This window comes from Furipterus horrens, unplaced genomic scaffold, assembly GCF_987537825.1.
Source record: "Furipterus horrens unplaced genomic scaffold, mFurHor1.1.pri manual_scaffold_3, whole genome shotgun sequence".
Lineage (NCBI taxonomy): Eukaryota > Metazoa > Chordata > Mammalia > Chiroptera > Furipteridae > Furipterus > Furipterus horrens.
This window is the reverse complement of record NW_028327173.1, coordinates 94096970-94112525: the sequence shown is the minus strand read 5'-3', so window position 1 is coordinate 94112525 and position 15556 is coordinate 94096970. Positions and strand designations below refer to the sequence as shown.

At 37.8% G+C, this 15556-nt stretch overlaps 1 protein-coding gene across 2 annotated transcripts in view; it reads left to right on the top strand.

Annotated features, from left to right (window-relative positions):
* Positions 1–9649, top strand: part of MAK (male germ cell associated kinase) — an 84815-nt gene extending 75166 nt beyond the window's left edge. The window contains exons 11-13 of one of the 2 annotated variants that reach the window (XM_090269881.1): positions 469–600; positions 4847–4966; positions 9413–9649. In XM_090269881.1, the coding sequence (XP_090126007.1) occupies positions 469–600; positions 4847–4966; positions 9413–9567 (407 nt within the window). In that variant the 3' untranslated portion in view covers positions 9568–9649. The remainder of the gene's footprint in view (positions 1–468; positions 601–4846; positions 4967–9412) is intronic. The other variant, XM_090269882.1, reaches the window with a different exon arrangement.
* Positions 9650–15556: the final 5907 nt, after the last annotated feature.

Sequence of the window (15556 nt, the reverse complement as noted above, 5' to 3'; positions counted from 1 at the left end):
ATAGGTCTTTACACATCTACTTCTGAACTTCTGAGGATCCTCAAGTTCTTGGTCACATGTCTGTTTCTCCAGCTTCCCTAAGTGTTCCTCAAGTGTCTGGCACAGAGTACACTCTCAGAATAAGTGAGCGTGACTTGGAAATACCTTTTTGAAGAAAATTTTTGTGCCACCTTAATTTTTGCCAGACATTTAGCAAGAAATATCTAATGTTTAATTATTACTTGTGTTAGAGAAAATACCTTATGTGTATAAAATACACTGGGAGGCTTTTAGGTTATTGTACTCAGGGCATAGGAGCACATTAGGGCTCATAGAAAGGCAAGTGTTTGCTGTACTGTAACCAAAAGTTATTTCCATTCTCCTCAAGTTTTTTCTAATTTTTGTTAGAATGTATAATAAATATATTTTTCCTTCAAGTTTATGGTCACACTGTAATAAACTTTGCAATGACTGTTTTGTTCTTCCAAGGTGTAAATCCTAAGAACATGTCCTTGATAGCCAGCAAAAAGGATATGAATCCATATACATGGAATAATCAGTTATTTCCTAAGTCATTGGGACCCATTGGTGCAGAACTTGCTTTCAAAAGGAGTAATGCAGGTAAAGTGAGAATACATTTAAAGTATAAATTTTCATTGTTTTTCTTCAGATTTTTATTTTTAAATATATTGCAGCTGCCTTCTTCCAACCAATATACCCTTGGTGGAACACAAAGATTTTCCAACTGGTACTTGAGCACAGTTAGTTTTAAGGGAATCATTTGCCAGATCTCAGCTTCCATATGGATTGTTTCCTAAAATGAATCTGCCTGAACAAGAGTTTCTGTTCTCCTACCTTACAAAAGAAAAGAAGACTTCTCACTGTTTACTATGGTGTGTTTCCTATTTCCCCAAAGTGTAAAATTATCTGGGTTGCCGATGAAAGGGATAGTTTTACTACGTTGGTGTCAGTTTTGAGAAAATGATTGGGGAACAAATCCTTTTTAAGTCAAGTGGTTTCCAGTTCCTAACTAAAAAAATTGAAGGAGAACCTAATTGCGTTATCAGCTGACAGATAACTAAAAATCACTTTTTATGACATCAGTATATGATGTTTGGTCTATAACTTCTAATAGTGTGCAAAGACTACAGTGATAAAGCTGTAACTAAACACCTTTTGTTCCCAACTATTTGTTTACATTTACAAGGTTTTCTAGTGCTTCTATCTTTAAAAAAATTAAAAAGCAATATAATTGATGTTGAACACTGTCTGGTTTTAGCAATAAGTAATATCATTTGTAGATACATGAACTGCTTGAAAATGGTCCCATCTTTCTCATTAATAGATGACTTCCTCTTGCCAAATTACTTTTCATGTATAATCAAAATTCATTTTTTATTAATGATATACAATGAATCATTGTAATTATAACTAACAATCCAGAAAAGAGTATTTTAATATGCTTATGGTTACAAGAAATTTTTTAAGGTTTCAATTTACATGTTTTGAGTGATCAGTTTAAAGACTTTTAGGCCTAAAATTATTTTCTGGGAATTAAGTTATGAATGAAAGTAAAACTCTAGAGAGAAAAGGGATTATTATGAAATTTCCTGTTCATGTGTTTCTCTTAGGTCAGTACTGGTAGACATAAAATCACTATGGCCCCGGCCACATACTCAGTTGGTTAGAGCATCATTCCGATATGCCAAAGTTTGATCTCCAGTCAGGGCACATACAAGAAGCAACCAATGAATGCATGAATAAGTGGAACAACTAATCAGTGTTTCTCTCTCTCTCCCTGTCTTCCTTCCTCTCTCTCTCTAAACTCAATAAATAAAAAAAAATCACTATGGTATTTAGACTCCATTGGTTATATTTAAGGAGATGTAATAGTTTTATTTTTAAATGTCTATAATTACAATATGCCAGAAATCTTTTGGAACTGTAAAACTTATGATGAAAAACTATAGCTGTCATCTTAAAATGTGTGAAGAAGTAAAGTGTTCTTCTAAAGAAAATACAGGTGGTTTTTGACCAAAAACATTTGAGGATTACTGAGTAGCTGTTGAGCAGTTCTGCTGTGACATCTACACACTTAGGGCATTTTGCAAGTTTTCCAGACACGTCAAAGGCTCAACTTATCCATTTAATAAGTCAAGAGATAGCAAACACTATGGCACTATAATTATTTTTCCTCAGTTTTTAAAAAATAATATTTAGTGAACCAACTAATTAAATACAAATCCATTTAAATGAAAGCACTACAAATTTGAGTCTCAGGGATGAAAGATTGGCACCAAATGAAAGCTGTAAGAACATATGAGAATATTTTTTTCATATAAAGAGTTCTTTCTGGAACTTTTCATTAATTATCAATCCATTTTTCTCTGCTTTTCTTAAAACATTCTCCTTATTATTCTTTCCCATCTGCCTTCTCTTTAGAAGAAAGCATAATTAAATCAATTGAAAAACTATGATGCAATGAAAGTTTTCCTGAAAAGTTAGAGGACCCACAAGGTAATTTCTGGGCATTATAGATGAGTGCAACTTGTTCTCTGAATCTCTTGTTCAATTTTCTTTTCAACATCTACTCCAAATCTTGTCATAAGAGGCTGTTATGAAGGCTAAGGGTCTCCTGCTTTTAGGAGTCAGATCGGATCTAGGAGAAAGACACACATTCCACATCAAGAACATCTTTCTTCAGTAGTTGGCATTCTAAGACTAATTTGCTCTCAAAAAGCCCTATGCTTGTCTTCTTAAATTAATAATGACAATTTATACAAGTCAAATAAATCTATTGAAAAGTATGTTTTCTAACTTTGTAATAGACAGTCCAGGAATTTTTTTAAAGTTCTGAAACGTATTTCTTAAACATTAACAGTTATTTAAAAGAAAAAAGTTACCCAGTTTAATAGAAATAGTGGATTTTCTAGAGCTTTGGTGTTGCTGCTTTAGTCATGAATGTTGGCTCCAACCTGAGAATTTGCAGCTCACAAGGTACTTCAAATGATAAGCCAAAAAGATTTAAGAAGACTTTATTTTCTATACATTTTGCTTTGGCAGCTTCTTTCTCCAATAGGAAGCAGCCTCCTAGAACTGTTCAGTGCATGGTTTTTAGAGTCTGACATATACCATTCTGCTACTCATATCCTGGCGACTTTGAACGAGTTATAGAGGCTCCCTAAATCAGTTTCCTCATCTATAAAACGGAAGAAATCATACTTACGTAGGTAGTGTTATATAGCCATACCCAGGATTTTTGTCAAACAGTAAGCCTTGAATACGTGTTTGCTCTGATGATGAGGATGAGAGCAAGAGAGATAGTCTGAAGTTGCTACTGAATGTGATCACTGCCTTGAACTTCCTTTGAAACAGTCTTTTGAAGAAAAGGACTGACTCGTGATTTAAAATGAGTACTGGAGGGAAAAGAAAGGCCAAATTAAGCAGCTGTGCCTATGCAAAATTCAGTAGTATTAAAAATTGTATAACTGATAATGTGTTTACTGTGTAAAATCCGTTAGGGTCTGATAAGTAATATTGTTTGGCATTCATTGGTTCAAGAGCAAACACTTATTGAGAGCCTACTATGCATAGCACCATGACAGACATCAGGGACACGGAAGGGCAGAGTCCAGATATGTGAACAAATTACATCATGTAAAAAATGCTTCAGTGGTCGCTACCAAATGAGCAGGTCTTTGAAGCCACCAAAGCTATCAGCACTGTCTCACCTTTTCTCTGACAAATTTGTCTTCTTTCTGGCATAGCTAGGCTCCTTGAAAAAGCAGTTGTATTCATTTTCCTTCATACTTCCAGCTTTCTCAGTTCACTGTGGTTTATTCTCAGGCTATTGAAACAGGTCGTGCAAGGTCCTGACATTATCCTACTGGCCAGACCCAATGGGCAGTCCAGTCCCTCCAGACCTCTGTGCCTCGTTGCTTATTCCTTTTATCTTCACACACTGTCTTCTCTTGAATTTTCAGATCCCGTTCTTCCTACAATCTACCTTTTCTCTCTGCTCCACCAGGTCCTTTCCTTTCCTTTAATGCTGGTGTTTCCTGGGGTTCTGTTTTTTGTCTCAGTTCATCTTGCAATCCCTCTGAGATCACTCCTCCAGACCCATAGCTCCATATCCGCCATACCTGGTAATTCCAGATCTCCCAGCCTGCTCCACCTCTGTGACTTGAATGTCCCACAGGCACCATATTTTCTCCCAAACCAGAGAGTATCCTCATATTGTTGTTGTTAGTCACTTAAATGTCAAATATATTTCTCTCTTTCTCTACTCCTCCCACCCCGCGTACCCACTCAGTTCCCTTCTTCTTCATCCCCTCTGTGACTGTGTTAGTTCAGACCTTTATAGTCTCTCATTTCAGCTCTAGCAGTAACCTCCTGACTGGTCTCCTGCCTTAGATTTTTTCCTTTCACCCCACCTGTAGACTGGATTGGTCACTCACTAATAGTGGTGTGGATGAGGAGGAGGATGAGAGCTGACACTTGCTGAAAACCAGATTCTGTGCCAAGTGCTTTGCATACATCTCGTTCAATCCCTACAACAACCCTGTGAGAACAGGTGTACTTACAGTAATTTTACAAAATGAAGACAAACACAGAGAACACTTCCTGGCAGGAAGTACTCCCATGTTAGGAATTGGAGTCATAAAATCTGCTATATTCAAGGAGAACTCAGCCTTGCATTCAGGTTCTAGCTCAGTCACTTATTAACTGTGAGAACTTAGGCAAGTGCTAAGAGCCACAAGGTGTTGATAATAATATGCACCTTAGTGGGGGTAGAATTCAATGTTACTGTCTGGTGCTTTAAAATATTCACCTTCTGACAATGAAACTTTATATGATACCTCACTAGGAAATCTTGGAGGTTATGCTACTTACAGTCAGCCAGGATATATTCCTTCCTTTCTCAAAAAAGAAGTGGGGTCAGCTGGCCAGAGGATACACTTAGCACCTCTCAGTGCAACAGCTTCAGGTAAGAATAATTTTAGATACAGTTTTTGAGAATTATGATCAGAAAGGAGCTTTTTCAAGTTTCTGCAGTCACTTTTCCCAAGTGAAGACTTAAATTAGTCTCTCCTTATTGACAGAAGTTCTAATTGGTTTTGACAAAATATCCTGGTTTTCTTCCAGAGCTGTGGTTTGAGAGTCCAATAATTACAAGAGCTACCTCAAGTTAAGTGGTGACTCTCTGCCAGATACCCAGATTGAATCCCCACAACAGCCCCATAAGATAGACCTCCTTTACAGAGGAGGGAACCGACATTAAGTAATTTACCTGAGGACATGGCTAGTAAATGGTGGGGCTGGGGTAGAAACTCAGGTTTGTCTAATTCCACAGTGTGCTGTGCTACATCATGAAACGTGAGAAGATGCATTTTTCAGAGCTTCCTGCCCAGTACCTGGCACAGAGTGAAAGCTTAATAAATGTCGAGACTGATGTATCAGTTAACAGGCCATTCCTCTACGGTTCCACATTAGAGTATACAACAACCATGGCAGAACTTGCACTGGCTTTTGCTTTGCCAACAGTGAAAGGGTTTATTCCTCTGCCCTCCAATGTTGTGACTGACTGGGTCACCTGTTCTGCAGTGGTTTGGCATATGACAGCCACATTCAGGGCTACACTCTTGAAATTGAGGGTGATGATTTTGTACTTGAGCTGACCAGATTTGACTATGAATGTTCTCTAAATTATTGTAATGTAAAATAGATATCCTCATTAAACACCTAAAATAAACATTAAAGCAGATAATCACAAGTTTGATAAGATACTTAGTGGTAGTTTAATTTAAAAGTTTACTCCAAAAGTATTCTCATAGCCTATCCTAACCAGGGTCTTATTAAAAGTTGCCAATCTTTAAAGCTCACACTATTGGAGCTAAAATTTTTTTAAAATGCTGAACTTTTGTAATTTTTTATCTTACTACATACAGTAGAACTGCTTAAACAATACTCAGTGATTTATAAAAAGAATTGCTTCATTACCTCTATGCTGAAACAAAATATATAAACATTTTATATATAGCAATTTTTATGAAGCCTCAAATATTTTAAACCAGCTTTATGAGTTTTTAATGTAAAAGCAGAAAATCTTGTTTCAAATTATTTTTTTACCTGAGTACCTGTTCTTAGAAGGTGAAAGTGCCTATTTTTAAACATATTTTATAAGACACTCAAGACCTTTCTATATTAGTTATTCTGTCAGATTATCATGCATATTCCTGTTTTCATTTTTTTAAAGTAAATGCTTTCTCATAACTTTTCATCTCCATTTATTCTGCTTATCAGATTTTCCTACAGATGGTGATAGGAGGAAAGGTAAAAAAAAGGAGTAAATGTTAATCGTTCGCAAGTGGTCAATGCAAATCCCTAGGAAAACACTGTTCTGTAAGAGATGTGTCTTCCAGTCCTCCCACTTGTGTGACAGTTTCTCACAAGAAAATAAAAGCAGGTCATTATCATGTTTACTCAACTATTTCTCCTCCTCTCATAGTCTTCCGTTTCCATTGTTTCTCTTCCTCACTCTCAGATTTTGAGAAAAAAGTCAAATATTTTCCTCCCCGTGTAATCCCTCATCCCAAACTTCCTAATACCTCCTCATCCCCTGCTTTGACAGTAACAAGGACTTGGGGAGCGACTCCTTTCATACACAGCTGCCCTTAGGGCCCTGTTCTAAGAGCTCTATAGACATTAACTCATTTAATCCTCCCAATGGCTCTATAACAGAAGGGACTGCAGGGTGGAGCAAATGTAGGTTTATAGTTGTGAGTGTGCGAAAGTTTATGCTTGATTATTATTCATTATTTATTGTATTATTTTCCATGTCAACAACTGTAAACCTGCTTTTACTCCACCCTGTATTACAATTTCCATTTTACAGAGGATCTTTTTTTGTATCTTGCTAAAAGTTATATAGTAGTGGCACTGATTAAATTCTTTACTAGAGGTGAACATTTAGAAAATATTTTCTACAAGAAGTTAAATGCCCTTGATAGAACACATGAAGTTTTTATCCTAAATGCACAGCAAGGATTAGAGGTTGACTGCTTCGCTCCCGGGAGCGGTGAGGTGCAGGACCTGGTCCAGCGAAGGCACAAAGAACATTTCTTGTCCTGCCATGGGATCTAGGCTCCTTTGTCAGTGACTGTCTTCTTCGCCAAAGGGTACTTGAATCCTAAAACTATTTTCAGAAAGGAATCCTAAATGTCAACATTTTGTTTTCTTGGCAAAATGATCTCTCCTTTGAAAGGGAGGCGGATGTGCCTCACACACCCTAGGCTCGGTTGGAAGCTGCTCTGTCCAGCAGTCTTCGTGACCACAGCAGAACAAACTTTTACCCAGGATATTTCATTATGTCCGATGAACCACCTTTTACCTAGGACATTTCATTATGTCTGGGGTAAGGAAGGTGGCTGCTCTCTCTAATGGAGAACAGCAATAGACCTTCCCTCATGCCTTTTATTGAGGAGGATACACATGAGAGATACAAGGTCAAGATTCATGAATCATCAATAGTTTGAAAGTGTCAGGATTATAGTTGACAGTAACAGATTACATGTACTAGTACAGAGGGTACAGTGACCAGATTGTGTCAGGGTCTATCAAACATCTTGACACCACACTGGCATTAGGTACAAGGTTTCATACATTCCTTGCTAGAGATTGTTTATATTACATTAATGATAAAGCAGAGCAAGTTCTTACAACATAATAAGCGTTCTTTAAGTCCAATTCCCATGGAAACCCTCTGAGTGGTCTTCAGTTATGATTCACACACAGCCTTATGTTGAGACTTAAAGACAAGCACAGCCGGAATGCCAGCGGCAGTCATGCTCAGGCCGGGGCTACAATTCCCTAGACCATGAGAAGCGGTTCCCTACATGAAAGTTTTGCAAATCTTGGTCTGGGCATAGTTTCCCTTTAAATGCCTTTAAGGACCCAACTTAAGTTGTCATGACCTGGAAGAAATCTTGTCTGTTCTTGTCCTCTCCAAGCCTCTCACGGCCCATCCCGTGTTAGCTTAAGACTGTGTGTCCCCTTTCTGCGGCTCGGAATCACCTAGGCTCATTGCCTCTGCCCCCCAGCCCTTCATATGCTGTCTCCTCTGTCCGTGGTACCATTTTGACCTGCAGACCTCGGGTGAGTTCGCTGACTGAACAGACTGATGCTTGTCTGTGTTCCAGTGGGTCAGAACTAAATGGCTTTTCCTGGAGCACTCAATTGGCCCTTTTAGATACCTTGTCCCTGCCTTTGTTAGGTAGCTTTTTACTGGCTTTACTTTTGAGAATTTTAAAACGAGTTAAGAGTAGGATGAAATGACCTATCAAACCACCAAGGAGAGAGTTCTTGGCCTCTCTGTCTCCACCAAACAACCCAGCAGACACTGATTGTCACCAGGGTTGTCCCTCACTTAATGCTTTGTTCCCTTTGGGCTGAGGTTAGCAGTACACCCCACACACCCATAATTTCTTCCTATGTTCCCAATTTTACAGTGAAATATAAAGAAAGACAGGTAAACCACATAAGCGGAGTATATAAAATGGTCAGACTCATTTCAAAATTGACTCAGAGTTTAATCCAAGAATGACAGCTGCCACACAGTCTGAAAAGATATTTAAATCCCAAACAGAAAGCTCAAGCAACTCTCCTTAGATAGAATACCTGATACTTAGCTCGCAGTTTGAAGTGAGGAGGAGGTGAAGGAGGAACTGAAGATATTGAAGTCCTCTGTAAACTTATTTACTGCTTCTGTTATCTCAACATAAATTGTTCAGATAACAAATGTTTAAAAATTTTAAATTTCACACAATTTTAGTAAGCCAAATGTATGAATAAAACAAACCTTGTGATCCTAGGAATGGCTCACCTGTTAGAGTGATTCTGTTATCATCCATCCTTTTCCCAATATAAAATTGTTTTCTGACTCTAAAAACCACATTTTAATATTTAAAAAGAAATATAATACATAGTTCCATGAAGCCAAAGCTTTACAAGATTCACAATTCTGGATACACTTTCTGTAGTTATACTGTGTTTGAATATTATTTAGATGTTACTACAGTGTAATTTTATAAAGCCAGTAACACTGTGGGTATTGCCTATTGAACTTGACTTGGTCATCGTAGTTGGGCATTACCTAGCTAAACATGAGCAGTTCACGAACCCAAATAAGAAAAGAGCAGCAGTGTCAGGACTAAACCAGAAATAATGGCTCTGAAGTTATTGAAAATTTTAAGTGATGTCAACAAAATACTGCACGAGAACTTTTGGTTTTAATATTTTTTAAAAACTCTTAGAGACTACTATATTAGTCTTTTAAAGATAAATTCAAAATTTCCCTATCAAATGAAAGGATGAATCACTTTATTTTGAATTTATCAAATAAAAAATTCTAATTCCTGATTCTGATTTCTTTCAGAATATACCTGGAACACAAAAACTAGTTGGGGAAAATTTTCAGGATCTACTTACAATCCTACAGCCAAGAATCTAAGTGTTGTGAACCGTGCGCGGCCAGTTCCCTCAGTGCATGGGAGGACAGACTGGGTGTCCAAGTACGGAGGCCACCGGTAGGAGTCTGGTGTGATGGCCCCTGGGAAATGTCTACAGATGTCTACTTCTACTGAGTTCTGGAAGAACTATGTTATAGTGGGTACTTTGAAGAGCAAAAATCATTTCCTATTTCCTTTCCTAGGAATGAAATGCATTTTCTTGGCTTCACTGCCCATATATGGGTAGGACTGACATATGGTTAAGACTTTACAAAGTATCGAATAAACTATTTGCCAAAGTATCAAGTATTTGATGTACAAACTAGTAGATACTAAGGACAAAAGCTTTTTTTTTCAATGCTTCCAGAAGTGTTTAGTGTTTTAGTTTTCATGTGTTGTATATTTGCATAGACTACTTAATATTTCATGATTTGGCTTCAGAAGTTTGTTGTGTTTTCTTTTATATATATATATAGCAATTAGGTAGACCACAGATGTGGGCTATCAGTTATACTTCTTATTTGGCCAAGGCTCTACTCTACCACTTTGTCAATGGCAGAAAAATGGTAATTTATCATTTGTTTTTCTACTTTGAAATAACAGAAGCAATTACACCACCAATCTTGAGTAGGATGTCTTTCTAAAAAATAAATTTATATTTAACGTGGAGATTTCAAAATTATGCCACCTCATTTTAGTGGACGAAGAATCTATTATTTTGACCAGTACAGCTGTGAATTCATGATAACTATCAAACTCAATGGCTTGATGACTCCCAAAAGAACCAAATCAAGGATCTTTCAGAAAGTTCTTAAAACTGTGATGTGTGTTCACTGGACTTTCAAAGGACTTTTGGGTCTTTTTGCTCCTACCAGACATAAGGATGAGGGATGTCAGCTGGTTCCCCAAAGCAAACTGCTGCTGCTGATCATTGACTCAGCTCTGACCTTCACAATTGCTCTGAAGAGCAAATACATTCAGCTGCTTAGCAATGCTTTCACTTAGCACATTTTTTTGTCTTACTTTTATTTCTAAATTGTTACTTAAAATAGACATTTTGAACTTACGACAACTCTAAACCTGCCTTTTTATGGACTGGACATTGGTACTGTATATTCTTTCAAAATAATGTTATCAACTGCTGATAATTTTATGTACTTTATGACTTTGTAATAAGTGCTAATGTAATTGGTATCATCTTGTGAACATTATCCAAAGGCATATTATAGTAGTAATATGGTGTTTTTGTACAGAAGACTCAGTTCTCCTTGTTGAAAAATGTTAAAATCTAAAGGATGATTTATGTTGTTGGTAATGGTTATGTATGTACAGTTTTAATTACTGTCTCAAAGCTAAAAACATCTTTTATGTTGCTGGGACTGTTTAAACACTGAATAGATATTAAAATTAATATGGTTAACTGGTGTCTCTTCTTTACACTTTTAACTTTGTACTCTGAGGCCTATTTGTTGTTTTAATTAGTCAGCTTTGTTTTTGTTTCTGTTTTTTAGCAGTTTAATGTTTATGGAAAAATTGCTTCTAAAGTACAGTTTCCATATTTACTCCCTCATAACCCCCTCCTCAAATTTCCCCATATTACTAACATCTTGCATTAGTGTGCGTCATTTGTTATAACTAATGAACCAATATTGACACACTATTAACTTATGGCCATAGTTTACTTTAGGGTTCACGCTTTATGTTGTATGTTATATGGGTTTTGACAAAAATGTATGACATCTATAATATTTACCTTTATAGTACCATACAGAATAGTTTCACTGCCCTACAAATCCCCTATGTTCTACCCATTCATCCTTCCCTTCCCACCTCAAACCTCTGGCAACCACTGATCATTTTATTTGCCTCCACAGTTTCTCATTTCCACAATGTTATATAGTTAGAATGTCGTATAGTTGGCTCCTTTCACTTACTAATTTACATTTAAGTTTCCTTCATGTCTTTTCTTGGCTTGATATTTCATTTCTCTTTGTCACTAAATAATATTGCATTATCTGTTATGTACCAGTTTGTTTATCCGTTCACTTACTAAAGGATATCTTGGTTGTTCCCAAGTTTTTGGCAATTATGAGTAAAGCTGCTATAAACATTCATGTGCATGTTTTTGTGTGGACATCAGTTTTCACCTCATTTGGGTAAATTTCAAAGAGTATAATTGCTGGATCATGTGGTAAAGGGTTTTGTAAAAGGGTCAAACTATCTTCCAAAGTGACTACCATTTTGCATTCCCACCAGTGAATGAGTTCCTGTTGCTCCACATCATTGTCCATTTTCAATTTTGGCCACTTTAATGAGTATATGGTGGTATTGTGTTGTTTCAATTTGCATATCCCTAATGACATATGGTGTGGAACATCTTTTCATATGCTTATTTGCCATCTGTATATCTCCTTTGGTAAACTGTCTATTCATATCTTTTGCCCATTTTTAAGTTGTTTTCTTATTGTTGTTTCAACAGTTCTTCATTTTGGGTAACAGACCTTTATCAGATATGTCTTTTGCAAATATTTCTTCCCAGTCTGTGACTTATCTTTTCATTCTCTTAACATTGTCTTTTTCATAGCATAAATTTTTAATTGTAATGAAGTCTAACTTACAAGTTTTTTTAATTTTATGGATCATGCTTTCAGTATTATATGTAAAGAGTCTTCACCAGCCCTGGCCGGTATGGCTCCATTTGTTGGAGCCTCACCTGTGGACCAAAAGGTTGTGGGTTCAATTCCTGGTCAGGACACATACTTAGGTTGCAGGTTTGTTACCTGGTGGGGACGTGTACAAGAGGCAACCTATCAGTGTTCCTCTCTCATGTTGATGTTTCTCTCCCTCCCCTTCCCTCTCTCATGCATCATTGAGCATGTCCTTGGGTGAGGATAAATAAATATACTGAGAGCTTCTATCCAAGATGAAGGCATATGTAGACATGCTTCACCTCTTCATACAACCATAAGAAGGAACAAAACAAAACAAAAAAACAACCAGAACTTCCAGAAAATTGAACTGTATATGGAAGTCCAACAACCAAGAAATTAAAAAGAAATATTCATCCCCACGTGCAGGAGGGACGGAGACGGGGAACCTAGGTGGAGAACACTGCGTAGTGGAGGTGAGGTGGCAATGGCAAGACAGCAGCAGTGGACGGCAGAATGGGAGGTCCCACATTCACGTGTGGCAGTTAAAAGCCGGAAGGGACACCTGGGGAGCGATCCCAGTCCCAGGCTAAACCATGCAGCTCATGGTTCCAGTGCTAGAAAGATAAAGCCTCATTGCTTCTAGCTGTAAAAACCAGTGGGGTGGGGTGGCGGAAGAAACTGCCAGTCTCTCAGGAGAGTCCATTTAGAGGGGCCCTACTGTCCTAGAATGCACACAAACCCACCCACTCTAGGAGCCATCACCAGAGCAACAGCTAGGAGCGCCAGTTGCACATGGGAAGTGGGTGAAGTGACTGCAAAGGGGCAAGAGCCAAGCAACTGGCATTGTTTCCTCTCTGACCCTTATATCAGAGAGAGCACCACAAGGTGGTGAAATGGGTCACCCTGCAGTGACTAATAACTAAGGCTCCAACCTTTACAACATAACAGGTGTGACAGTTCTACCTAACACAGAAGCAAACTAGGGAGGCTGTTCTATGGGAAGCCGGGTACTTGGTGGTGGCAAATGTAGCTCAGCCCCAGATTTGGAAAACCTCTGGGAGCATGGCAGCACACAGGACCCACTCCACACACCGATTTTCCTGTGGGGAACCAGGCCTGCCTTTCTATAATAACTAAAAGCTTGCTTTCTGCTAAAGGACCCCCTCATTCTGGGCTGAGAACAACAGATGTTCGGCGTGTAACCTTGAAGCAGTTTCTTAGGGCCTATTCTGGGCCAATTTCTAAGAACAGGATGTGGCTAGACAAGTTATCCTTATCATCCATGCATGTGTGACATTCTTTTCTCTTATATAAAAGTAATAATCATATAAGGCAATGATTGGCACAACGATTCACAACTTTCTTGGATGTAATCCACCTAAAAAATCAAAGGCAGGGGCAAAGTGCGCTTCCTCCTCTAGAAAGTGGCCAGTTTTGTCCCCTCTTCTCCACAGGATTCTCGCAGTCACTGTGCATTTATTCAGTTCATTCACAATGCCGTGGACCCTGCTGGTCAGAGGTCCGCGACATCTGGCACCCGGGACAGGGAAATCAGAGGTTACAAACCTGCATTGTGTACCACGTGTCAACCAACGGGGCGGAGTGCCCGCATCAGCCCAAGGTAAGGGCAGACGACACCGAGGGCTTGCTGGTAAGGTTGTAGAATGCGTGAAGATGAGAGGGAGGGGATCATTTCCCAGACCACCTCTTGTGGCCCTTTCAATTTCTCTTTCCTCCGTTCACCCGTGTAAAGAAAGTGCATAGTGAATGGGTTATGTCAAAGGAACATAGGAGCCAAGTTGAAAAGAACTCCCAGTGGCCAAAACTGCAATAATTTGAGCAAGAAAATTAATAAAGTATTGGATTATAACCCAAAGTAAAAAAATATGCATGAACTCATGCTGGTAAGCAAATAAAAAATGGCAGAGAAGAGAGAAATGGCTCATACAACAAAATTCAAAATAATTTATGTAGCTACTCTGCCCTCCAGGAGGTAGAACACAACTCCCTATTCCTTCAGTGTGGAATGCGCACAATGACTTCCTTTTAAAGAGTACAGTATGGGAAGGGCAAACCTCATCCAGATGATCAAGGTCAACATCAACACTAATATACGCAACCTTAACAGAATGTGATGAAAATGGCATTTACCCCTGTGGTCTTCCTTCTAAAAACTTGTAACCCCAGGCTTACCATAAGAAAAACACTAGACAAAGTCCAATATAAGTACATTCTACAAAATTAATACGCCTCAAAACTGTCAAAGTCATCCAAAACATATAAAATGGTCACAGCCAAGAGGAGCTTAAGGAGACATGACAACTAAATGAAATGTGGTATCCTAGATGAGATCCTGGAATAGAATATTAGTTAATAAGGAAATTTGAATGAAGTATGGACTTTAGTTAATGATTATATATCAATATTGTTTCATTAGTTATAACAAGGTATGCTATTGAAAGATGTTACTAATATGGGAAACTGGGTGTACAGTGTGTGGGAACCATTGTGTTCTCAAAACTGTTCTAAAAAATAAAGTCTTTTGAAAGTAGATTTGAATTTTTCCACTTAGCAAATATTTACTAAGTGCCTATTATGTACTAAATATGGCATATATGGTAGTAACAAAATGGTCATCTTCCTTGACCTCACAGAACATATAACCTGGAGGAAACATTAAACAAACACACAAAAATTATAGTTGTCCCTAGGTATCCATGGGACATTGGTTCCAGGACCCTCCACTGATAACAAAATCCACAGATGCTCAAGTATCTTATATAAAATGTTGTACAGGAATGCATGCAGCTGGCCATCTGCACATGTGAACTTCCAACCCACAGATCGTAAACACTTTTTTCGATCCATGGTTGGTTGAATTCATAGATGCAAACCCTGGGATACGGAGAGCTGACTATAATTATTGAAAAAAAAATCCATGTACAAGTGGACCTGTGCAGTTCAAGCCTGTGTTGTTCAGTTGTCAACTGTATTTGCAAATTATGATGAGTGCTATTGAGAGAAAGAACAGGGTGTTAAAGAGACGCTAAGGGAGGGACCTAAATGTAATAAGAGATAACTAAATGATTCTAAGTCTATGAATCTAATTATATTTTAAATATGCCTGTGCCTGCTGCGTAGAGAATGAATTATTGGGTCAAAGCATGAAAACAAGGAGTCCAAAGAAAAAATTAAAAGATGGTGACACTTGGACTTGGGTATTAGAAATGGTATGGAAGAGAACTGATTATGGCTGTTGATAGAAGGCTAGTAGTTTTTGGTGTTGAACTTTCTTGCTGTTTTATAGAACTTTGGCATTAGTTTGAATAGGTTTTTAGTTGCTTTTCTTGGATTTTCTAGATAACAATTAACTACTTTAAATGTTTAATTTTTTTTTCCAGATTTAATGTGTTTTATTGA